At 50.8% G+C, this 26,345-nt stretch overlaps 2 protein-coding genes across 3 annotated transcripts in view; one reads left to right on the forward strand and one right to left on the reverse strand.

The window, feature by feature from the left end:
• LOC144133420 (uncharacterized) overlaps nucleotides 1-22,136 on the forward strand; it is a 42,787-nt gene extending 20,651 nt beyond the window's left edge. Inside the window, exons 5-9 of one of the 2 annotated variants that reach the window (XM_077666510.1) lie at nucleotides 976-1,322; nucleotides 2,089-2,482; nucleotides 3,153-3,599; nucleotides 12,472-12,592; nucleotides 21,574-22,136. In XM_077666510.1, the coding sequence (XP_077522636.1) occupies nucleotides 976-1,322; nucleotides 2,089-2,482; nucleotides 3,153-3,599; nucleotides 12,472-12,592; nucleotides 21,574-21,993 (1,729 nt within the window). In that variant the 3' untranslated portion in view covers nucleotides 21,994-22,136. The remainder of the gene's footprint in view (nucleotides 1-975; nucleotides 1,323-2,088; nucleotides 2,483-3,152; nucleotides 3,600-12,471; nucleotides 12,593-21,573) is intronic. The other variant, XM_077666509.1, reaches the window with a different exon arrangement.
• The window catches only part of LOC144133422 (uncharacterized), a 363,299-nt gene that overhangs the window by 229,661 nt on the left and 107,293 nt on the right, over nucleotides 1-26,345 (reverse strand). The gene's annotated exons all lie outside the window — the stretch shown is intronic.

The raw sequence follows: 26,345 nt of genomic DNA on the forward strand, positions 1-26,345 counted from the left end.
CCCATTACTTTCAGGGGATTCACCAGTAAAGTAACGAAGCAATGAACTCCACCCCCCCCCCCCCCCCCATCACGCCCGAATGAGATATTCCCGTGGTCACCATAAGCAGCGTCTAAATACTACAATCGCGGGCACTTCTATAGGCTACCTCCCGTACGCAATGTGCTCCGCTTCCAACCTTTGCCTCGCAAGCACCAGCTAAAATCTCACGTTGCTCTAGTCTAAATGAACATCATTCACTTCCGCTCATTCCCATTCCGGTGGGTCGCCGACTATTATATACGGTTCAGAAAACGCACGCTATCATAAACACCAGCACCGCCTCCATCGCCATCACTAGCTGTCATGTTAACGGCTCCGAACGGCCATAATTAGGAGCTCAAGAACTGTTTCAATCAATCAATCAATCAATCAATTAATCAATCAATAGACCACACAGGACAGAGGTATCTACCAATGACCTCCGATTATCACTGTCGGAAAGTGTTCACAGCGCTTCCTAAAGGCTGGTTCACATGCATACGACTGGGCGAATCGATGATTGAGCGGCGCGTCCCAGCGAAAATTTCCTACTTGGAACTCCCCGCCGCGGTGGCTCAGTGGTTAGCGCGCTCGACTACTGATCCGGAGTTCCCGGGTTCGAACCCCACCGCGGCGGCTGCGTCTTTATGGAGGAAAAACGCTAAGGCGCCCGTGTGCTGTGCGATGTCAGTGCACGTTAAAGATCCCCAGGTGGTCGAAATTATTCCGGAGCCCTCCACTACGGCGACTCTTCTTCCTTTCTTCTTTCACTCCCTCCTTTATCCCTTCCCTTACGGCGCGGTTCATCGCTCTGGCAGCTCGAGCCAACGCGACGACTCAACAAAGGTTCTTGCGCCGCGGCGGCAGGAATCACTAGAGTTTTCGCTTGCATGTGAAACAGAACTTCGCTGGAGCCAGCCTTGAAACGCTCACTCCCGTTCCGTTTTCACAAAGCGCCGGGTGGCGCACGCGCGACATCGAGGACCGCCGCGGAGAGCAGGCCGAAAACAACGGACGAGTAGCCGAGGGTGGAAGCGGCAGGGAAGGGGGCCGCGGTCCTCCTCCTCCCCCGGGTGCCGGCGGGGGGCAGCCGGTGCCTCCGCTTCGGGGCTCGCAGCTGTGGTGCGTGTACCGGCCCCCCAGCATCCACGACCTGGCTGCCGCCGACGACGACGAGTACCAGCTGGACGACGTGCCGGTGTCCCTGTGCACCGCCGTGGTCTACTGCTGCCTCGACCTCTGGAGGCACGGGGTGCGCATGTACCCGCACTCCCCCGACGAGTCGCCCGGAGTTGAACACGGTAAGAGGGAGAGGGGAAGGGTGAGGGTGTATAACACACCGAGCGCGTCAAACAAGACCCTCTAATACGGTTTAAGAGCGGTGTCCTGGAACAAAACAGTGAAGTGCCGAAGCACTGAAGTCACTCCAAATATAGAGGAAGAGAACGCCAAAATACTTCCGGTTGAGTGACCTCACTTCCTGGTCAGCAGTTCCGGCTTGGTGATGTCACTTCCGGTCATAGCTTTCGGTTTGGTGTTGTCAGTTGACATGCTTATCATGACCACGCATCAAGTGTCATACTTTTTAGCCCCGGTGCACACCTGCCACATCGATTTCCACCAATCGACTTCCCCTAGATCGTGCACCTCACGGGAGAGGGCGTGACGTCACGAGTCCAGCCTCCGCAAGCCAAGTGCTCATAAAGTCGCTCCCCTCCCCCAATTTTCCTCTCTCCGAGTCGGTCCCTAATATTTGGTGTCGGTATGTTATAGTGCGCGCTTCTGCGCGTTCGCGGGGTATGGTATCAGTTACACCGCGCTGGTCCACGCAAGTGAGCGCGCAGCGGTGAAAAAGATCACCGCACGCCGTCACGTGGTGTACCGACTCTCTCCTTTTTACTTTTATGACTAGGCTTAAAGGTTCTTCAAGGTTTCTAACGCCTAATGCAGAAAAAAGGAAAGACAACGCAGCCTTCCGGAAGCAGTTTTCAAACTGTTGATCGTGATTGCAATTTGTCTACCCCTAGCCGCACTGCGCACTGTCGCTTCATTCATTCACGCCCTCAGGCGAGTACAACGAAGGCGACGGAGGTCCACAGGGCATCTACCACTTCAACCGGCTGCGGACACGACGCGGAACGCCGCAGACACTGCGGCTGTACGCCATGCTTGGAGGACGCGACCAGACCACGTGGAACTTCGCGCGCAAGATGGCACCGGTCGACCACGCCCCCGGAGACGACGACGTCGAGGCCGACGGTCAGAGGTCCAGGCGGCAGGCACGACGCCAAGACGACGGCGGCGCTGCTCGCCAAGGCAACGGAGACAGCAGGGCGGGCCGAGGCGCCCTCTGGTCTTCGGCGGGCCGCCCCGTCAACTACACGGTGCTGGACAGGGCGGCGGGCCTGAGCGCCCGCTGGCTACAGCGCCTCGGCCTCGACGGCTTCGTCTTCAATTACAGGTGAACATGGACGAATCGTGGGCGTGCTATACTGCGCTGCGACGTGCTGGTGTACACTGTTATACAGAAGATGTACAGCCTTCTTGGATCGTTCGGCATGGCGGCGCGCAGGCCTGCATCCTTTTGAGAGGCTCTTCTCCTATCAGGAGACTGACAGTGGCTGATGATCCCTTTGCAGTTAGCCCAAGGCAGTAAGGGTTGCACTTCTTGGGACTAATAGTTGCGGCGACACAATTAGTCCCTGGAGGAATAACTCACGCGCAGCTTTTTTTTTTTTTCGCCTTTTTTGGCCCACAGTCTTCTTAACGTGACCATGCAACCTACGAGGCCGCGGCAACTCTTGGGACGTGAAACAGCTGGACACTTCGCGACACCTACTTTCGAGTGCGACAAACGATCTGAGCGTGTTCGATTATTTCCTCCAAAGTCTATGCCAGGAAGGACTAAACGGGTTACAGGAGATAGTCCATCGGCGACTCGTTGCACTATCATAACGCGATCATTCCCCAAAGGGGGCAACAATTACTCCATTTCAGGGCCTGAATTCAAATGAATCAACCTCACTTAATCTCCCTGCGGACTAATCCCTTGTCGCGAGGACCAAGTGTTACAGTTAGCCCAGATTTAAGTGCGCACGTTTACGCGCATGCCATGTCCCGTCCTCGCACAGGACGGACCCGCACTACCCGCGAGCGGACGCGGTCTACCTGCTCCACTTCCGCGCCTTCCACGAGCGACTCACAGAGCGCGGCTTCCACGCCGCTCTGGTGTTGCCGGACGCGGTGACAACTCCGACGACCGGAAGCGGCGCGTTCGGACAGACCGGAAGCGGCGGGACGGACCGGAAGAGAGGGCGCAGCGGTGCCACATCCGTTGCGCGCCTGGTGGCCACGGGGTACACGCCGCTCGTGCTGCCCACGCACGACCTGGTGCCCCAGGACCGGAAGCTGCACGGCCGGGACGAGGCGGCGAGCGACCAGCAATTCCACGACGCCGCTCTGCCACCTCCGCACAACCACCAGGGGTCCGAATCGAACGCCACGTCCGCCGCCACCTGCCCTGCGCCCTACTCGAGCGATGACCCGGCACTGCTCACGCAGGAGAGAATGCTCGCAGGGTACGTGCGTGCGTGAGCGCCTACGTCTTTATAGTCGGATGCAACTCAAGAACGCAGCGGTTTTTCCCCGTCAAAGGACCCCCTTCCAGCTAACGGCGTCGGCCGATTCTTACGACCCTGCTACCGTGACAAAGCAGGGAGCGGTGCCACAACGGAGAGAGGGGTCTAACCCAGCCATGGAGGGAGGGGACTGTCCCCTTTCATCTACCACTCCCGGCTTTGTCACACTAACAGAGTCATGAGAATCGGCCGACGCCACTAGCTGGAAAGGGGATCCTGTGACGGGGAAAAGCCGCTGCGTTCCTGAGTTGTATCCGACTACAGTAGTCATTCATGATCAAGGCCAGCAATACAGCTCCTAGAAGCACTGCTTGGCGTGGCCTCCTAATAACTACACACTCTACGCAAAAACTAAGTAAGACGTCACTGAGAACTGCACCACTCAGTCGACGCGACAAACGGTTGGCTCGTGCGACCACCTTATTTTACAAATGCGCTCGAGTAAAACGAGCTTTTGGGCTAGTTGGTCGCATTCTTGTAACTGCAAGCGAAAAAAAAAACACACAAGAAGAAACACAACACACGGACGAACGCTTGCGTTCGTCCGCGTGTTTTGTATTTCTTCTCTATGTGATCGTGTTTTTTCGGTGCAGTTATGATACAAAATTTTATTCACAAACAAATCTGTTTGGTGTCCTTATACATTTGCTGTTCCTTACCTAGTTTCAGAAATCGAGCTTATCCTTAGTCTCCATTTTCCGGAGCTCATTAGGCTTCGAAAAGGAAGCGCTCGCTACGCTCCCTTCTGCCCAGCTTGAGCAGCTCCTTTCAACAATCCAAAACATGGCGGCAGGGTATACGACAGCAGCTTTTTCCGATTTCATCGAGTGTACAATTAGTCCACATGGGAGTGACGGTTCGTTTTTTAAAGTGAGTACCGCCCAACGTGCTTTAGGAGAGTACTTCTTAGCTACTCCCCAAAGACTAACTCTTGTTCTCAATTCAGCTCTTTCTAACTTAAAGCGTACGCATGCGCAGACAGACCTCCGAAACACGTGAATACGCGCAGTGGCACCCATATCCCATCGCGTTGGGCTCCTGGCAACTGAGCGGACGCGATTTTTTTAAACCCTGCTTGAGTTTGTGCGTTCCGCCTACGCTGTGTCACACAGTGCCTTGCTCGACGAAGGAACCAATACAACGAAAGCCACTCGTCCATATCAGCGCAGCTCGCTCTTCAAAAAATCACGGCGCTATCGCCGAGACGGATATTCCCTGCCAAGTTAGGCCATCCTCGAACCCGACACGAAAACGCTTTCATCGCGTACGCGGAATGTACGCATACAAAAGCGGCTTCGCTACGGTTTTCCAACGCCCACATCCCGGTTTTGATCGAAGCTGCTATAGGTCTCGACGTCGCACGAGTCGAGCCTCGCATCATCTCGACACTGAACGTACCCAGCTCAACCAACACGCCGCGCTGCTGACAACGATAATTTCTCAACTGTCAGACGGGGAGTGTGCGTATGTGAGGGGGGGGTGTCTGTCAACGCGAGAAGCAGGGCTTTTTCTTCGTCCGACACAACCACAAACCATCCTCGTTTTTAAAAGCCTGCGACCACGGCTCTTTCGTGCCTCGGTCCCGCAGAGATCGGAGGTTACGTTTGTACAGGCTTCGTCAGCATGCGGACGCCGGGGGGGGGGGATAAGGTTATCTGGGACAGCTCTCGTCCCTCTACTGGCCGTGGAGTGCCTTCAAGGAGAGCGGCAGATGCAGAGGACGCAGAAAACCTCCTGAGAGGATATAAGAGATAACCAGCTAAGAGATAGCGCAGCCTGGCTCTGGCGTAATCCTCGAGGACGTTATCAGTATATATATATATATATATATATATATATATATATATATATATATATATATATATATATATATATATATATACTACGATACGGATGCTTCTATCAAAAGTAATAATAATAATAATAATTGGTTTTGGGGGAAAGGAAATGGCGCAGTATCTGTCTCATATATCGTTGGACACCTCAACCGCTCAGTAAGGGAAGGGATGAAGGAGGGAGTGAAAGAAGAAAGGAAGAAGAGGTGCCGTAGTGGAGGGCTCCGGAATAATTTCGACCACCTGGGGATCTTTAACGTGCACTGACATCGCACAGCACACGGGCGCCTTAGCGTTTTTCCTCCATAAAAACGCAGCCGCCGCGGCCGGGTTCGAACCCGGGAACTCCGGATCAGTAGTCGAGCGCCCTAACCACTGAGCCACCGCAGCGGGGCTCTATCAAAAGTACCGACTTCAAATCCATGATGTCCCGCTTAACTGACCACAGTATTACATACCTGGGATGGGAATCGTCTAGCAGTGTTAAGTAACATTCCACTCTCCTTTCTACACTTCATAACCTCTCCTCGCCCGCAATCCTCAGCGCGACCTGGCTCGAGTGACCAGGCGGTCACCCGCCGCGGTGGCTCAGTGGTTAGAGCGCTCGGCCACAGAGCCGGAGTTCCCGTGTTCGAACCCGGCCGCGGTAGCAGCATTTCGACGAAGGCGAAACGCAGGCGGTCGAAATCGTTTCGAAGCATTTCGCTATACTGCACCTCTTTCTTCTTTTACTCCCACCATCCTCCTTTCCCTCACGGCGCGGTTGAGGTGTCCACCGAGAAGTGAGGGCGGTTACTGCGCCGTTTCTTTTCTTCAAAAACAGCTGATTCCAGGTGGCCGAAATTAATCCGCAGTCCTCCACTACAGATCCTCTTTCTCTATATTCCTTCTTTCGTTATATCCTCCCTACCTTCCACGAAGGCGCGGTCGAAGTGTCTATCAAAAAGTGAGACAGTTAAAGAGGTGCAGGGTTCGAACCCCAGTGCCGCTGCGGGAACCCACCGGTGATGCAATGGGTACAAGCTTCCTCTGGCATTGAGCTCGGCTTATTCAGGTCGAAATGCTTGGGAAATGGGTCTTTGACCCCACATTGAGCAAACACGAAAATACCTTGTGCCATGGCGCTCTTTGACCGCAGATACCCTTCCGCCATAAAAATTAACTATCATCATCGAGACAGTTACTGGTCCTTTCCTTTTCTCATAGCCAACTTTTTTTCGCCCCAACACTTCAGCGCCTTCTTTGGTTCTCACAGTCCTGTGCGATGTCAGTGCACGTTAAAGATCCCCAGGTGGTCGAAATTATTCCGGAGACCTCCACTACGGCACCTATTCTTCCTTTCATCTTTCACTCCCTCCTTTATCCCTTCCCTTACGGCGCGGTTCAGGTGTCCAACGATATATGAGACAGATACTGCGCCATTTCGTTCCCCCCCCCCAAAAAAAAACAATTATTATTATTATTATTCTCACAGTCCCGTCGCCCTCTCCTCAAAACGCAAACCAATCTGCAATTTTCTTTTTATTTTCTTTTCTTTTTATGACGGACACGGAGGCTCCAAAGCATGCACAGATTAAACTTATTCCTCCTTCCGGATGTGGGGCCTCAGCCCTCTCGTGCCCTAAAATAACGCAGAGCGGCCCGCGCGAATGCAGCGACATCGCGTTCAAACGTCACGCACATTGTGTGTTGTATGCACACCGCAAAACGCAGCGCCCCAACAAGGCTGCGATTTCCGCAAAAAAAGAGTAGCACGCGCCCACGCGCGAGCGCGTGCACAGCGGCCGCGCGAACAGTTGTTCCTCCCGCAAAGCGCGCGGCTCTCCTTTCGTAAGACGCCGCCCATTAGGCCGATTGCCCGAGCTTACGTAACGGGCCATTAAGCCGCATGCATGGCTAAGCGGGGAAGAGATAAGGACAGTGCCCGTCGGAGTCGCATGATGGATGCTCCACAAAGAGACCCCCACTCTTCTCTGGGTTAGATGCGGGCGCAAACAGCGCGCACCACGCCGCTATACAGGGCCGCTACGCGCTCTTGCATGCGCATGTACCCAGCACGAAAGCAGGCAGATATGAAAACGCACTTCGACTGAGAGTCGCTATTTGCGTCCGCATTCGTCGGGGCTAAACGAGCTGGGTCGAATTCGAGGCACTGGGCAGATCGGACATGTGGTGGGCCTATACGTGCGTCACACACGCGAAGTCGGCATTAGTGAGCTCCGCGAGACCAATACGTGCGCTTACGTTAAAAGAGGGCGCCACTAACCAGACGTGCGGAAGGCACAGTTGCCGGAAGACCGTTAAGGTAGCGGTTCGAAGTAAAGCTTCTCATTGATTACTGGGGGGCATTAGTCTGAAGCAGTCGGTGGCGACATCTGCCGCAGTCCTGTCTGACACGCAAAACAACAATATATGCAAGTAGGAACTGTCACTGCTACCTGGGTCACTTTCCTTGCGGTAAGGGGGTTGTCCACGGCAACGGTTTGGTCTAGGACCCTTTTCCCAAGCATTTCACCCCAGAAAAGCAGAGCAGCAGGCCGGGGAAATCTTGTACCCACTCGAAAACCGGTGGGTACCTGGCAGCGGGGGAATCGAACCCAGCACCTACCGAATGCTAGGCGGATGCTCTACCATAAGGCCACCGCTTCGGTACAAAGGAAAAAAAGCATAGAGAGCGACAAAGAAGCGCAATGACTTAATTCAGTCAGTCGCTTGTACGTGAAACAGCCTTGAAGTGGATGATAATGATAATGATAATGATAATGTTGTTGTTGTTGTTGTTGTTGTTGTTGTTGTTGTTGTTGTTGTTGTTGTTGTTGTTGTTGTTGTTGTTGTTGTTGTTGTTGTTGTTGAAACCTAAGCGCAGTATGGAAAACGAGACAAAACGGACGGCCTCACGTACTTCCTTGGCGAATTCACCTTGTTGGGCGTGTGGGGGTCTACCGCCCCAAAGCTGCAAGTGGCCTACGGGGGACGCCGTAGTGGAGGGAGCCGGAATAGTCTCTACCGCCCGGTGGTGTTCTTTAAGACTCACTAACACCACGCAGCACATGAGACGTTTTTTGCGTTTCGCCTCAATTAAAATGCAGCCGGCCAGCATTCGATCCGCGTCCGTCGACTCGGCAGCCGTACATACGTCACGGCCACTAAACCACGCGGGGAGGGGGGGGGGGGGGGATGTCTATAGATAATCTATAGACGAATAGAAATATACAGGTCGAGAACAGAACCTATAAGACCTACATGAAACTATACACGTACAGACTACTAACTTTCTGTGCGATAGACGTATAAACTTAACCTCCAGATAGACAACGTCAGCAGGTGCGTGCGTCTTATTGATCCTGTCGGACGAAAACAGGGGCGTATTCGAAAGCAGAGCCCGAACCTATACGCGTTCAATACACGAAACACACCGCCGAAGCTCCTCGAAAAGCGAAGCTGAATGCCGCCGATATATTCGTCGCACGACCGCACGCATGACCATCGCTGGAATGAGCGCACACACACAAAAGAAACCACCGCGAAAGCGTACAAAGCGTAAAAAAATGTACACACGTCGTGAGTACGTTTCATCGCAAGAGTGTACACACTCCAATCGCAATTCCAGTCTCACACGCTCGGCGTACACGGTCGAACGCGCCTCAATAGCGTTCGACGACGACGACACCTTCCGCGCGAGCGGCTACGCGCGCGTGCTCCCGTGTCTACCCGTTGACCGTGCTCCGTACCGGAAGTTGCGTGCAATACAGCGAAGCCTACGGCCGCGTCTCTCTACCAGTGAGAACAATACACTAACTGCACATAACTGCGACGCCTCGCATGGATTGGTGTGCCTGGTAGGAGTGTAAAAGAAAAGAAAGAAGAGAAAAAGAAAGCTCCCGGTTTCCAGCCATCCACCGGAGGAGAACATCTGAAAACGATAGCTGTTTACACCCCCCCCCCCCCCCCCCGGTTGTTTCCACGAACGCATCCGCCACGCCTATTGGTTCACCGTGATCACGTGACCACAGATGACGCCGGCACACTTCTTCCCTCTTTTCTTTCTTCTAGTTCTGCACTTCTACTGATTCGTGCTCTACTTTTTTCGGTTTTAGTTTTAAAGTACTGCCGTTGTTTTCATCCGTACAAAAGTGTGCTGGCTCTATACATTTATAGATCAATACCTCTATTTTCTTCGTGGATTAATTCTTCGCATTAACTCCCTTTTTCTTGTTTCATTAATTGGCGTTCGTGCCGAGAAACTCCAACTCTGCTACAACGCCTAGTTTTCGAGTTTTCAACATTAAAATCAAATCAATAAACACAGCGGCGTTTACGGAACAAGAAGCTCCTCTCTGCTGTAACCGCACTGAGAGAAGACCTACACGCGAGAATACTTTCTCTCGGCCCGCCTAGACCGGCCGTCCCTTCGCTATCCCGTCTCTCACCTACCCCTGTGCTGCACCGAACTGCAGAACCCGACTACCAATGCGAGTGTGTGTATGTATACAGTTCGCTTTCCAAAGCGCGAGCACGCACCACCGCGATGCGCGTTCGCCGTCACGGCTACGTGCGCAGAAAAACAAACCAAATAAAACACGGTCGCGGAAGAGAAGGATACGTGCCTTGACATTCGAGCTGCGCGCAGTGTGGGCGGGTTTCGTAACTGCGCAAGAAACAAATTACGCCGCCTCTCGAAGCGTGCTACAGACGCGCGTATTTTTTTTTTTATCCGCGCAACAGGGCGAATGTATTCGAAACGCCCTTGGCGCGAACGCCACTCAATGGCGGACTAACGCAACTACGCAGTTTAAATTCCTCGAGCGGCGGCAAAGTGTTAAGCAACCCTATATATGGGAGGGACTTCTTCAAGCCGCATTCCTATGCTTCCCTGTATAACCGACGTTAGCGCGGTAACCGCATCGCGTCTCCTAAAACCACCCCGCAGTCACGCGGGTTCGATATCGACCGCGGCCGCCTATCCGTCGAAACGCAAAAGCCGCCCGTGTGCGATGTCAGTGCACGTTTAAGGAGTACAGACACTTAACTTTTGGGTGCGTGTTTTTAGTTTGTTTGTAATGATGCGTAAAGCACTATTATACATGGATTACCACCTGGTATTCTCCTACGAGAGCTAAATAATCTATAATCGAATTTATTTCTCGTGCTGTTTCGGTTTAAAAAGCCCAATGAGGAATGTGACGTCAAAGAATGGTTTTATGTCAAGCGAGGTATGAAAAAAAATTCCGAGGGCACTTGTCTACTTACGTGCAGGAATGCGAAAGCATGGACCTTTCTAGAGCGCGGGGTCTTTTTTTTCCACGGAGCCTGTAGGCATTGAGGTTTCTTTCTGTTTTTATTTTTTGTTTAATATTCTTTTTTTGTATTTGTTTTAATTTTTATTCTTCTATTTCCAACTTTTTAAATTTCTTGTTTAGCTTCTGTTCATCTTTATTTTCTTTACTGTTTTACTAATAATCAATTAATGACTACTAAACTAACTATTATTCATCAATTACTTAGCAATTGCTATGAGTATATAGGTTATAGCAATTGTGCCACTGATGACGTCATAGTGTGACACGCGGACGGACGAAGAGCCATTTAAGGCTTTCGCCTTAAAAAAACTGCAACATAATCGCTGCTTCCACATTCGTTGTCATTTCGGCTCATGAGGAAGGCTGCCTTCTGCACTGTAGTGCATTAAAACGATGCAGCGGCGATTATATGGACGCTTTTCCATGCCTCACGTGACACAACACCACTCTTTGACGTCACAGCCATCGTTCGGCTGTCGAAAACGAAGCAGCATGACAAGAAAAAATAAGATTACAAATTGTTTAGCGGTCATAGGTAAATGCCGCATCGTGATTCGTGCGTAGTAATCTTCCGCATAATAGTAGAGAGAAGAAAACATGCCACCAAAATTAGCTGTCTATACTCCTTTAAAGAACCCCGGCCGGTGGAGATTATTCCGGAGCCCTCCACTACGGCATCGCTCATAGCCCACGGCGCATTGGGACGTTAAATCCCATATACTATACCACACTTCCTGTTATAAGACTGTCTGGTAGGTCTCCTCGGAGACCGATCAATTAATGCTCGGTATAGCGGACCCTGAATGAGGTGGTTGCAGCCTGACTCAAAGTGACCGTATTTCCCCTGTTTAATGAAGCGGTCAACGCTCAGAAATGTCTAAACGCTAGCCGTGTGACAATTGGATATCTGGGCAATGTCAAATGAACGAGACGTTAAAAACGTACGAAACCGAATGCAAATTCTTATTAGAGCATTTTCAGTTTTTTTTTTTAGCAGCTTTGTACTCTACAGCTTGCTCTTCAAACGCGTTCCACCTCAGCCACACATTAATCGGCGCGTATTCTAGTTATCACCAAACATAACACCTTTGCTGTTACGGAGAATACGTCACTGTCAGTCTCGGTTCCCCGCCCCGACCTATGGTGTCCAACTGCACAGATTAACTATGCCCCGCTCACAAGCGTTTGCAGTACATGTACAGTCTTGACCAAAAGTCTTGAGGCCGCAGCGATCAGCTGCAATGAAACTAATGTTCCTAGAATGCTCCGTATAGCGGATCATTCACAACACTAATCAATCAGGAAGCTTGTCTACCGCAAGAAGAAACCTTCTGCCAGCATTTCAAGGTCATTCGGTCTTTAATAACGCCGTAATGGCTCTGTTACAAGGCTGAAGCGAAATGCCTTTGGCCTTAAGACTTTTGACTAAGACTGTACCTGTACCTCAAGCAGATTAAAATTGTGCTGCATTGTTTTTGTTGTATTGCATTGTACAGTGAATACGCTAACTACGGTAGTTACAACCGTTAGGGCAACTGTGTCCAGGCACGCTCGGCAACGGTAGCAACAGCAACTCGTTACCGTGTTTGGCGTACCAGTCATACGCCTGTGCACAAACTCTCGACAGACGTCTCTGCGCGTCGTCACAAGCGTACCAATCCACGCCACGCTACGCAGGCGCTACGGCAAGCTCACCGTGACCATGAAGCTGAATACGCTGGTGACGGTGTCCTTCAAGGCGGACCACTACAGGCTGCGGAACCAGAAGCTCTTCAAGGAGCTCACGCCGGCCTACAAGGTGAGACACACCACTGCCCCGTGGCATTGCATGCTGCCGCTGCTCGCTTTGGAGAAACACGTTATGTGCCGCAATTACGACCGCCTTTCCTTTCGCGATCGTCGAAATGCCTGCCCCCTAATTGCAGCTCCCCCACCTTCATGCTGGTGATTGTATCGACCAACATTTGCCATTTCCCCACCAGGGCAACACACATTCCCTCACGCAAAGTTTACACTGCATGACAGGTATGTACGTGTGCGCCCATGCAGGGTCGTTACACGCTACGAGGAAAGTACTGATGGCCATAAAATGTTTTCTTTGTTTCGGTTTTTCCCGTCCTCCTCATGCAATCTCTTTATATCAGCCGCTTCAGCGCAATCTCCTCCAAACAACTAATTCAACAGCAAAAAAAAAAAAGTTAATACGAACAACACAGCACCAGGCGTGCGACATACTCTCGGTATCCTGGATTGCTGGCCGCCATACTAACACTAATATCCTAGATTCCAAAGCGTTTCAGATTAGTCTTCTTCGAAACATTTAGCAAAGCTAATGACGACGATTATTTTTATTTGAATGGCATGAAGGCAGCATGGCCCGAGGGTTGTATGGATATAATGTGCTTGGCCCGAATGTGTTGCGCACTTAATCCTGGGGGTAATGATACTAAGGGGATGCTCACAAGGTACGGACTAATTAGAGAGCGTAGTTTTAGACCCATTGGCCCGTGGGGGGCGGGGGCAGGTCAGCGATTCTTTACGCCAAAGCCAAAAGTTCAACACACCTATTCACTCCCGAAGCAGCTCGGGCCGACGCCGTATAGCGAATTACAGATAATACAGGTTTCCTTTACGCGCGTGACCGTCTCATTTCTCCCTCGCCCTCTCCCGTCTGGAAAACCCCGCCACGCAGCCAGCGTGGCGCGAAGCCAAGTCGCTCATTAGGCGCCCACTTACAACCCGACGACGAGATAACCGACGGAAACACACACCACTACAGCAGCAGCGGCAGTGCCCGCGCAATTAGCTCGGTAACCCTCACCCCACCTATCCTCACCCCCACCCCTTTCCCTTCGCCCAAGCTACACAATTCTCATCGTACTCGTGTTCTGACATCGTGAGCGTGTGTTCTCCGTTTCCTATACAGACGCTCTCGAGGTTCGCGGAGAACGCCCCGCTTTGCGCTCGTTTTCCCAGCTTGGTTTTGCGGCGCCCCTTGATTGGCAGGCAGCGTGGCCTTGAAGGTCGGCGAGAGAGCGTGGCCGCCTCCGCCGGAGGTATTCGCGGTTATACCAAAAAAGAAACGCGCTATGGGCGGCCCGGCGGAAAGGGTGTGAGGCGCGCGCGCCTCCAGAGTCTCCGCTTCTACAGTTGGGTGCAGCGCTCGTCGAGGCTGAGCGTAAATAAATAACATGCCCGGTTGGCCTGCCTTCTCTCCTTAAGGATAAAAATGCACAGTCTAAACAGCAAGGAGTAAAAAGGGACTAAGCTGTCGTCTGGCGCACTCCCTTTTATAATTGGGAGTGTGCTGGAGAACAGCTTGATCCATTTTTACTCCCATATAGGAACCTATGCATGTGTTATATCGAGTGTATATAGAGCGGCTCCGGTTTTTTAGATGCCGGGATGCGGATCGGAAGGATTTAAAGCAGCTGTTTTATGATAGGAACAAGTGTGTGAACGCCACGCCGCATAGCGCCACTCACTAGGACTCCGCTCTCTCTGTAAGCGCCTCTGGACCCGTATCGTAGTCAAGGCATATACTACATTCGGGACCACTGTGAAGTGGAACAGGCTATATATAGCTGGCGCTAGAGAAACACGAGTTTTTATTGTTTGTTTGTTTTTACCACGAAAGGGTTCCACTACAGGCTGACTGTATCCTCGGGATTACTAACTAAACGAAAGAACAAAAAAAAACCGCCAATTACGCGCGGCTCGCGCTCACAATATACGGCAGTATAGTCATCCAATGCGCGGGAGTGAACTCGCTGTTCCCTTTGATGACGGAACAGACTGTATATGCATCACGTGGACAGCGGATGGAAGCTGATGTCAACTCCGAGCATCATTTGCCTCAGCACACGAGGCACAACTGTCAAACGACAAAGCAACAGCCCTTCTGCGAGCTCGCCACACAGGCTCCTTTTCGAACATTCCAATACAGGAAGAGGAGGTGCCCTAGTGGAGGGCTCCGGAATAATTTCGACCATCTGGGGATCTTTAACGTGCACTGCCATCGCACAGCACACGGGCGTCTTAGCGTTTTTCCTCCATAAAAACGCAGCTTCCTCTTCCTTTCTTCTTTCACTCCCTCCTTTATCCCTTCCCTTACGGCGCGGTTCGGGTGTCCAACGATATATGAGACAGATACTGCGCCATTTCCTTTCCCCAAAAACCAATTATTATTATTATTATTATTATTATTATTATTATTATTATTATTATTATTATTATTATTATTAATACAGCAACTATACCGCGAGGGTCTCCGCGTTTAGCTCGCGGACTTATTACCTTCCTTCGACAAATTCGACATGCTTGCACCCAACTACACACGACGAAAGGGTTGATGAAGGCGGGCACGGTAGAGGGGGGTGGCTGTAGCGTATATTTTGGCCGGAGCTTCCTTTCCCCCACCTCGGCGGTTGCATGCCTGCGACGCGGCGGCTGAATCGCGACAGACGCTCTGGCGTCTCTCCAAGGTCGCCCCTCGGCGTCGTCGTCATGTGTCTTTCTTGGGTACGCGTCTACGCGCGCGACTCGACGACTGCGCTCCCAAGAAGCGCACAACGCGCAACAAGCGAGCACGCGAAGGCCGGGAGGGGGCTAAGCTGCTGCAGCTAGCTCGTTAGGGGGCCGATGCAGCCACACGCGCACTGCGAGAGCCTGTGAGGGAAGCTGGAGGGCAGCCCAACAGCTGACGGAGAGATGACGCGAACGCGCGACGGTGTGTTAACACGGGGCTCCTTCTCTCTGTGTGCGTCCGTTTCGAGGAAAACCTGCTCAACGCAGTTCCTTGCTTAATAATAATAATAATAATAATAATAATAATAATAATAATAATAATAATAATAATAATAATAATAATAATAATTAGTTTTGGGGGAAAGGAAATGGCGCAGTATCTCTAATATATCGTTGGACACCTGAACCGCGCCGTAAGGGAAGGGATAGAGGGAGTGAAAGATGAAAGGGAGAGGTGCCGTAGTGGAGGGCTCCGGAATAATTTCGACCACCTGGGGATCTTTAACGTGTACTGACATCGCACAGCACATTTGCTTATATATATAATTGGTTTTTTGGGAAAGGAAATGGCGCAGTATCTGTCTCATATATCGTTGGACACCTGAACCGCGCCGTAAGGGAATGGATAAAGGAGGGATTGAAAGAAGAAAGGAAGAAAGAGGTGCCGTAGTGGAGGGCTCCGGAATAATTTCGACGACCTGGGGATCTTTAACCTGCACCGACATCGCACAGCACACTTGCTTCCCAATATCTTTTTTTTAGCTAATCAAGGCGGGGTTCCATACGATTCCGAAACTTTGCTGCTGCTGATGTCACGGTAGAAGCTATGTTACGCATCACGTGGCCTCGTACGACGTGACGTCATGAAACTCCCGTGCGCGAACAGCCAAAGCACATCACTGCACGTTGGCTTCGTTTCTAGTTCATCATCATCATCATCAGCCTGACTACGCCCACTGCAGGGCAAAGGTCTCCCCCGTGTCTCTCCAATTAACCCCGTCCTTTGCCAGATGCGGCCACCGTATCCCCGCAAACTTCTTAATCTCATCCGCCCAACTAACTTTCCACACAGCCTAACTTTGTACGCTTCTAGTTACAGGTCTTTTTAAACTCCGCTCAAAATGCAAGGGCCTGCGTAACCGTGGCTTTTTGTTAAATGCGGCGCGTTTAAAAAATGTATTTAAATGTATTTAAATGTCTGAGTGTTCGTTGCAATGCCAGCCAGTCCTCTAAGTGCAAACATGAAAGCGAGTTAATAACCCGCCGCGGTGGCTCAGTGGTTAGGACGCTCGGCTACTGATCCGGAGTTACCGGGTTCGAACCCGACCGTGGCGGCCGCGTTTCGATGGAGGCCAAACGCTAAGGCGCCGGTGTGCTGTGCGATGTCAGTGCACGTTAAGGATCCCCAGGTGGTCGAAATTATTCCTGAGCTCTCCCCTACGGAACTTCTTTCTTCCTTTCTTCTTTCACTGCCTCCTTCATCCCTTCTCTTACGACGCGGTTCAGGTGTCAGCCGAGATGTGAGACAGATACTGCGCCATTTCCTTTCCCCAAAAATCAATTTTCAATTTTCAAAGCGAGTTAATAGACTCGGTCCGTTGCCATAGGCCACCGGTGCATCCCGACACGCGCATGACGTCCGTGCGCAGGAATGTGACGTCACCAGGCCACCGAGTACGGCACCCGGCCATTGTTCCGCGCAGGTCGAGCCTGCCAGGAAGGTTTCACAACCCGCGACGGCAGCAAAAAAAAAAAAAAAACGAGCTTTCTCTAGCGGCTAAACTGCACGAGCCGCTTCTTGTTTGGCAACTTCTGTCCCCGACTCACTATTTTACTCAGCGCGTGCAGAGCTCGTCCTCGGCACACATACCGGGCAATGACGTCACCAGTACTTCCGCTTCCGGCGTTGCTTTGAGCACTCGCTCGCTTGTCGACACGTACCACGTCACGGAACAGGTGACGGATGCTTCCCCCGCCGCGAATGCGGAATGTGCGCCCATCAATGAATGGGCGACAATGCGTTTCGCATAGTCGACACACTGCACAGTGCAGCTTGTGCTGCCACACAGGCGACGATCCCTCGTATACCAAGGACTTCCTTACGCAAGGCGGAGTTACGAAACGACCCCGCTAATACGCAAAGCGGTCCCCGCTAATGAAGCGCAACTAATTAAGGCCATTCGTCTAATGCCATTTCTATTCTAGTCACTTCTGTTCTATTTCGCACCCTATTGTTCTTGGTTTTCGGATTTTATGGGGTTTAACGTCGTTTTCTGCACAGTTATGAATATCAACTCTTAAACCGCCATTGTTTTTCGTGCGTTGAATCTGCAAATTTTCTTGAAACTGTTGCAACATTGCAACAGCGAACAATAGATGTATTCACTAGAAACCCCCCACACTGGCTAGTTCCCTATTTCCGCACCGAAAATAAGTTTTAGCCATTAAAGCATAATGTTCCATCACTTCTAAACAAATATCCAAAGGAATTTTCGCCATCTAAGAAAGAATGTAAAAATTATTTCTCTAACCTCAACTGAACTCTTGCGCGTCACCCTGATTTGATGTATCTTGGCTTGGTTTTAAACTGACTAACTGTCCGTTGACCGTGTGCTTCCATATCATGTAATGATTTTTTTCTTTTTGTCTGAACGTTTGTTTCCTGTATATATACGCTTTTTAACCCTCTTTATTGTCCATATATTTTCAATGTGACCTTTGATGAGTGCCGTTTTCTTTCTTTCGTTGATAATCTGCGTCGACTGCTTTCTTGTAAGGTCGCCCCTGGGCCTTCGGCAAGTTGCTTAGTGCAACTTTTAGTCCAGGAGGACCATTCAGAGTTCGTGTTTGTACCACTTTGGAAAATAAACGAATTGAATTGAAAGCGACACCAGCTACGAGGGACGCCGTAGTGCACTCTAAACAAAAAGGAGTAAAAAGGGAGTAATTAATCCTCTAGCGCACTTCATTTCATCTGTATGGGAGTAAAAATGGAGAATGTTGTCCCTTTTATAAGAGGGAGTGCGATACAGGACAGCGTACTTCCTTTTTTACTCCCGTACAGATGTACTAGTGTTTAGAGTGTGGAGGGCTTCAGGAATCTCGACCAACGGGGGGGAGTTCTTTAACGTGCACTGACATCGCACAGTGCACGGGCCTCTAGCATTTTGCCTCCACCGAAATGCGATTGCCTCGGCCGGGATCGAGTCGGCATGTTTAAGGTCAGCAGCCGAGCACCATAACCACTAAGCCACTGCGGCGGCGCATATCCCATTATTCTGTTTTATTCCTGACACAGAACGGAATTTTACATTACATTTCGTCGTTGTTTCGTGTAGACACCTAGAAAGCAAATAAAATCCATAAAGATGGAAACTGCGGTGTTCGCCAAAGTTGCACGACGGGCCTCAGTGATCGACAACCAAAACGCAGCTGAGCTTGCATTCCTTACGTGATGCTATGTAAGATCCACTGTCGCTTAAGGGTGCTAATCTATACTCTAGGTCACGATAAAAAATAGTGACACTGAATAAGGCACTCCTTAATTATTAGCGCCATCGCTTATACTAATGAAGCGTCTTAATGAGCAAGCGTACCAATGTGACCAGCTAAGAGCTCCGCGTTAATTACCCGACCCGATCAACCGGCCCGTCAAACGATGGAATCAAGGACTATCGCGTGTCAATAATAAAGATGCACAAAACGAGGCCTCGACTTGTCGTTAAACCTCTAACCCACTCATTCGCTCGTTCTGCTGCGTGAAGAACAAGCGAAACGAATTAGCTGCGACTCTTCACGTCAAGGCTCCAAGGGCAAGTCGGCCCGCGAGTTCCGGAACCGCTGGTTAAGAGAAGTGCCTAGTCCTTACTATAGCGCCTAAACGAACGCTTTGGCAGCTGCATTGTAATCGCGTCGTTCCTCTACAGCGCGCCCACCGGAGCCAATATGCAAATAGAGGGTCCACGTTCGGCGATTACGCATTTACTTTTCATCACTTACTTTTCTCCCTTCGTTCGCTTGTAGGCTGTAGTGCGGAGTCAGTCGAAGACGGCCCCTCAAATGGATGCAGAGCAGGCCCATATGCATTCGGCGCGCATCGAAGGGCGAGCCATTTGCGTCGAGCCGCTTCGTTTTTCCTAAACGGCTTCCAGCCGCTCGCTCGGACTTGAGCTGGAAAAATTCTGGAATTGTGAGCTGGACAGTTTCGCCCTTTCCTTCGTTTTTTTTTCCTTCTCTCGCGCTCTCTCCGTTACCGAGGCGTCAAAGTGGATGCGCATAAATAGAGAGCGTCATATGGCGCGTCCCGCTTAATAATAATAGAGAGTTTTAGTTTCACGTACGTAGAGGGTTCACGTACGCAAACGTGAGAAGTCTACGTAGCCTGCACGCAGGTGGTTTGAAACCCTTATAGTTACACGTACGCGAAACACGCCGCGCGTTACGCCTAGCGCCATCTACTAAGAAACACAGACACTGGTTGTAGCCAAAATCATCCAAGACAAGTCATTAAGCGAAGCCATTCATAGCGAGACCGTTGCTATGACGACGACCAACGCTACTTCGTCAGGCTTAGCAGCTGAAAAATCGCCCTTCTGTCTGAAAAACAAAAGCTATTTGTCGCTTGAAACCTTATGCGAGGGTAAGAATGGGCAAATCGAAGGCGAATACAGCAGTTTAGAACACCATATCGCCTCGAGGGATTAGCGACGAAGCTGTTATCGCCGTGAAGCGGCGGGCAGGGTGCCGCCATGTTTCTCAACGCTACGTACGCAAGCAACGCAAAGACCGCAACGTAAAAATCCGAATCTCGCGTACGTACGTGAGACTCGCTCATACCCTTTGCGTTTTGCGCATGCGCACTGGTCACCCGTAAGAGCTCTACGTACGTGAAGCCTCTACGTACGTGAAACTAAAACTCTCTAATAATAATAATCATTGGTTTTTGGGGAAAGGAAATGGCGCAGTATCTGTCTCATATATCGTTGGACACCTGAACCGCGCCGTAAGGGAAGGGACAAGGGAGGGAGTGAAAGAAGAAGGGAAGGAGGTGCCGTAGTGGAGGGCTACGGAATAATTTCGACCACCTGGGGATCTTTAACGTGCACTGACATCGCACAGCACATGGGCGCCTTAGCGTTTTTCCTCCATAAAAACGCAGCCGCCGCGGTCGGGTTCGAACCCGGGAACTCCGGATCAGTAGTCGAGCGCCCTAACCACTGAGCCACCGCGGCGGGTGAGCCCGCTTGCTAAACTCGTTTTTAAAACACCATGGGAATGCGTCGTCAGTTAAAAAATTGTGCCATTGGTTGGAAGGAAATGACGCCACTTCCGGTGAAGGCGTCAACAGCGGCTAATGCTATCGCATTTCCAACACATAGTGGAACTATATAAGTGTCCCTGTGAATTTTTAATGCGAAACGCGTCGTCCGTCATAAAATTCGCTCACTGGCTGAAGGAAAGTGACGTCACCAAACCGGAGCGTTCCCAGTGGCTGGAGGGAAGTGACGTCACGAGACTGGATGCGACGTCCATGCACGACAAGTGACGTCACTTCCGGTAAAGGCACTATTAGCGCTGATGCTATCGCATTGCCGACACATATGCAAAGAGGTGTCCCTGGGAATTTTTCTTCCAAATAGGATGCACTGAAGTTAGCTTACACTTAATAAATCACGCACTCGAAGGAAACGCGCGCAGAACAGCTGGGCTTCACAAGTTTGTGTAAGCGGCCCTGCCACGGAGAGCCTGTACGTAACGACAGGGCGACGAGCGAAGTTGCCGAAGCCAGGCCAGACTATGGATGTATGCAGTTCCCTGGAAAAAAACATTCCCACAACAGCATTCCGCTCATTGAGACGCTACTGTACGCGTAGAAGACACGTCGCTTTAGACCGGGAAAAAAAATGAATTCCTCGATATTACTCATGCCACAAGAGGGCGGAACTATCATCACTATCGTTCGCTGGATGCGAAGAAGCCGGGAAGTAACATAAACAACAAAAGAAAACAGATTGCAGCTACAAGTGTGCTAAGAAAGTCGTGTGCGTCACAGAGTTTATTCATTACCGCGCGATAGCCTTCTTACGTTTCAACAGTTCTCCAACTTCAATCGTCCAAAGCGAATAGTCCGCAGTCAAGATTTGTTCCAACAAAAAACGAAAGCTATTCCGTTCCCCACTGTCAAAGAACGCCCTCGCGCCATTAAAGCAAAAATATCATCATCATCATCACAACTCCTCCCCCTGTACGCAGGTGGGCCAGTCCTCGTACCGCGACATGTGTCGCCTCGCCAACGGCTCCTGGCCCCGGAGGCCCGGCGCGCGCCCGCGATTGGCCGATCCTGCGTCGACGTCATCGCGGAGGCGGGAGGCGACGCGCTCCTTCTACGGTCCGCGCAGCGCGTGCCTGGTGGTGCAGTCGCAGCTGGACTGGTACTCCGGGTTCGGGCCGGAGTCCGCCCGTCCCCTGCTGCTGGACGGGCCGGGCTCGGGCTTCCTCGGCGTCGTCGCGTTCGACCTGGAGGCGGACGACTTCACGGGCGCCTGCGGAGGGGCCAAGCACCCGCTCGTGCGCAGGCTCCGCCGAATGCTCTGGCTCAACGAACAGCGCAGGCAGACGCTGCCCAGGGACGCCGCCGACGACGGCGTCAAGAGGCGGCGGCGGCGGCGGTGACCATAAGCTTGCCTGTTGTTGCGCTCATTGATTTGAACGAATACATTGATCTGATCAATACAGGCAGAGGTGAGGAGGGTGTTTGAACTTCACGAAAGATGTGCGACTCAGATGCAGTGAGGTCAGATTTGGGACGAAGGGAGGTGCATGAGATACGACTTAAACTGATCGTAATTGTTGCAGACAGTGCCTGCGCATGCTGATGCCACAGCCCGCCAGGTGGGCTGACCCTGTCTCTCTCTTGATAAATACTTGTTTAAGCGCTGCTACAGTTGGTGCGCTGTTTTCAGGTGCAAAAAAAAAATGGCGCGAAAATGCGCAATGACGCAAGAAAAGCACGAAGAATACAGCAGACACGAGAGCAATCTTAAAAACTTTACCACGTGGGGAGAGTAGGCATGAGTTTCGGCGCAAGCACTGACATAACAGCCCGTTTATTGGATTTCGGGCACACATGTGGCTCGGTAACACGGTGGTGGAAGAAATATGGATACTAAGCCGCAGTTGGGCATGCCTCCCAAACCCACGGTTACGTCAGCGCATGCGGTGAAGGTCTCACTTACATACGCTGTCTAGTCATCTCACTGTAAATGCGCCAGTGTACACGATTTTCTCTGTGCTTAATTTTGTCGAACATTTCTCTATCCGCGCCGTTTTAAGAACTGCACTGTTTGTTACACGCATCGTTCCTTTCACGCATAGCGGGCTTGCACTACACTAAAGGAACACTGAGGAAAAACCGAAGTTGGCATGCACTGACAGATAATCGCATACTAACGACAACTAAAGACGCCACTTTCACTGAAAACTGTGCTCGTGAAACCCGGAAAACTGTTTAAAAAACTAAATGCAGGTGTCGCCACCACTCGTCAATTTCGCAACTAAACTATAGCGCGGCCACAAACTGTTGTTGTGAATCCCAGAGGCTAGGCTAGGCATCCATTCACTTCGAAACGGTGATCACGGAGTTTGTTTCGGTGCAGACGTCACGAGTTCGAATCGAGCAGTGGTAAAATATTTTAAATTCATTTTTTTCTCAGCAATAAGTGCGCCTTTTGCCGCCGGACAAACACCAACACGACCTGAAAGGGCCACATATGGAATCATTTTTACCAAGACCAAAAACCGGATCGAGTGTCCTCATGTGTCACCCTTCAATCCACGAGAGGAACAATGCTCAAGCAATTCAAATAAGCGCGCTGACAGCCCGTAAAAAATTCGAGATCACTGCGGTAACCTGCACTGGAGCAATGCAATATCATTGAAACCTCCTCGGCACTCGTCCCTTCTATTTGCTCCTCTTTGCCTCTATTGCCCCTATTTGCCTGAGAGTTTGTGCAATTCCTCTAATTTCCATCACGCTTCGTTCCAAGCTTTCAAATTTCGAGCCACGCGTTGGCTCCGTCCACACTTCCGGTCACGTGGTACTATACTTCCGGCGTTTCAAATTTGGCGCCACTTTCGCCCTGGCCACGGCCACTTTTTGCACATTTTTGGCTCTAATTATTTAGCTATTCATCCGATCGTCATCAAATGTTTGCGCCGCATCCTCACATCATCCTGCTTCGACTATAACCACTTTTAAGACGTTCGCTCTTTCTAGTTCCTCACAATTGCCGCGGATACGTTTTGATGACACGAAACCGCCGACATACCCTAATAAAGCCTTCGCTTTAGTAACAAAACCGCGCTCGGGTGCACTGCACGGAACTATCCAAACACTACCGAGGAGAAGCAAGACGGGAGTGCCCACGCCCTGCGCCACGGTGGCGCTTATCGCTGCAGTCTAGCAGCTGCTGTGGCCGGCAGGCGAGGAAAGTGCCGTCCCTTATCGCGGCTGAGTTTGCACTGGTCCGGGCCGCCCCAGGAGCGCGGTAATACAAACGGAGGATGCTGCGGCCGCTCCCGCAGGGAGCCAACGCGGCCAGATAACGACAGGGAGAATATAAGGGCTCGCGTGCCCCGGCCGCCGTTATAAAAATGGACTATGGAGAGTCTATAGACTTCTTATAGACTCTATTGCCTTCCTATAAATATTTCTTTTTGTCGATGCATAGCCTGCAGACTGTCTATAGACAAAAGTCTACTAAAAGTGTACGGCCATAAATCTATAGATTGTCTTAAGACTACCTATAGGATTTGTATTGCCTGTAGACTGTTCTCTATGGTTTGTCTTTAGAGAGTCTATATACTTTATAGACAAAGTCTAAAGGCAGCCTACAGACTGACTAAAAAACGTGTGTAAGGGCGGCGAGAATCTCGCTATGTGCGCGCAGCCCCGACTCCGGAAAGATGGATATATCGTACGGATACACTGACTGCGTCTAGCGGTAACCCGGACGCAGAGACCATATCATCGCTCACTACTGGGCTTCATAAAATCTGTTAGCCTTCTTTCATTACTTCAATCATTACTGCATCATTCATCACACCTTCGCCCTTTGATGCCTTGAGGCAATCAATCTCGTTCATATAAAAAAAAAACTACAGGAAGGCAGTGCGCCGCTGGACAAGAGCGCAACACACAATGCACGCGCTCACTGACTCATTTGGAAGATTTGACCGAGGTGCTACTGCTCCGACAAATATGCCGGGCCAATTCTGCTAAAATGACTGCCACGCACTGACGATGTCATTCCCGTACTTTTAATGCGAAAACATTGGGATAGTCCCATTGCAGAAAAGCCGGCTGCATTATTGTGTACTGACAGATGGTAGAGAAAATCCCAGCGATAGAAAAAAGGGTGACGTCATGATGCGGCTGTAGGCCGCACACAGCAAGCTGAGCATCGCCACTTCGGACATTAATATAAATGTCGTCGACTATATAAACACGCCGCTGGCCAATCTCAATGTGGCGCCAGTTCTCCCGACGTTCGTATCAAAATTGTGACGCAACCGTTTGTCGTACAGCGTTCCCGGTGGCGTCATACAATTTCTCGTTCTAGTGCTGTGCGCGTGTGTGATTTAACTCCTCTAAAATGAACTAATCACGCGCACATCCTGGACACATTTCTTATTGTGTAAATAGTTTGTACATATTACTTCTCCCCCTATCCTCTCTTCCTGTCCCCTCACCTCTTTCATTTCATTTCTCCATTCTGCCTGCTATCCTTTATTTCCGCTGCCCCAGCTCAGGTGCTTCAGTATCGATGGCAGATGCCGGGGCTAGCAAACAATCTGTTCCTTCCTTTTTACTATTATTTTAATTTAAAAAAACCACTACCACCACCAGTCAAGTTGGAGACTAGCTTGCAGCAGGAATTCGAACCGACGACATATGCACATTCAATTGTATGTATGGCTTCCTGATGCTTTCGTATCATAAACTGTGATGCAACCGTTCGCCGTAGAGCGTTGCGGGTAGTGTCATACATACGCGTGTGCGGGTGGATGCCAATGCACCCAGGAATAGTAATGATTTCGCACAGCTATACGTAAGCAGTCTTAATTCTGCCGAATGTTTTTGACCCTTCGGACAAGGTCAAAAAGTCTGGAAGCTTTTTGTGTTTATTTTTCGGACCTCGATTTCGAAAATAAAAAATTCTCAAGGACATCTAATTACTATGCGGTGGCAATGCGATAACATTAGGAGCTGTTGACGGCTTTAGCGGAAGTGACGTCACTTTTTCCTCCAGCCAATGGGGCAATTTTACAACCGACAACACATTTTTTTTTTTCATGAGGCTTCTAACGCTTGCGCATAAAATTCAAGCGCGAAAGAGAAGCCGACGCTACACTCTAAACACCAGTACACCTATATGGGAGTACAAATGAAATGGAAGTGGAGTGCGCGAGAGGACCGCTTAGTCCCTTTATAATTCCTTCTGTTTAGAGTGTAATCGTGCCGTCGTTTCTACCCGCCGCGGTGGCTCAGTGGTTAGGGCGCTCGACTGCTGATCCGGAGTTCCCGGGTTCGAACCCGACCGCGGCGGCTGCGTTTTTATGGAGGAAAAACGATAAGGCGCCCGTGTGCTGTGCGATGTCAGTGCACGTTAAAGATCCCCTGGTGGTCGAAATTATTCCGGAGCCCTTTACTACGGCACCTCCTCCTTCCTTTCTTCTTTCACTCCCTCCTTTATCCCTTCCCTTACGGCGCGGTTCAGGTGTCCAACGATATATGAGACTGATACTGCGCCATTTCCTTTCCCCAAAAACCAATTATTATTATTATTGTTATCGTTTCTACCCTTACCGACTACTTTCCTCAGTTCATACGTCTCCACTACACCATCACCATCACTCCGACGCCATTCGCTTCACAATGAACGCCTTTTTATGCCGATGGTTCGAAGGTCCCATCAGCTCGGGCTCAACGACAACCCCATTCAACTCCGAGCCCTCCTTGGCAG

Source organism: Amblyomma americanum, chromosome 5, assembly GCF_052857255.1.
Source record: "Amblyomma americanum isolate KBUSLIRL-KWMA chromosome 5, ASM5285725v1, whole genome shotgun sequence".
Taxonomy (NCBI): Eukaryota; Metazoa; Arthropoda; class Arachnida; order Ixodida; family Ixodidae; genus Amblyomma; species Amblyomma americanum.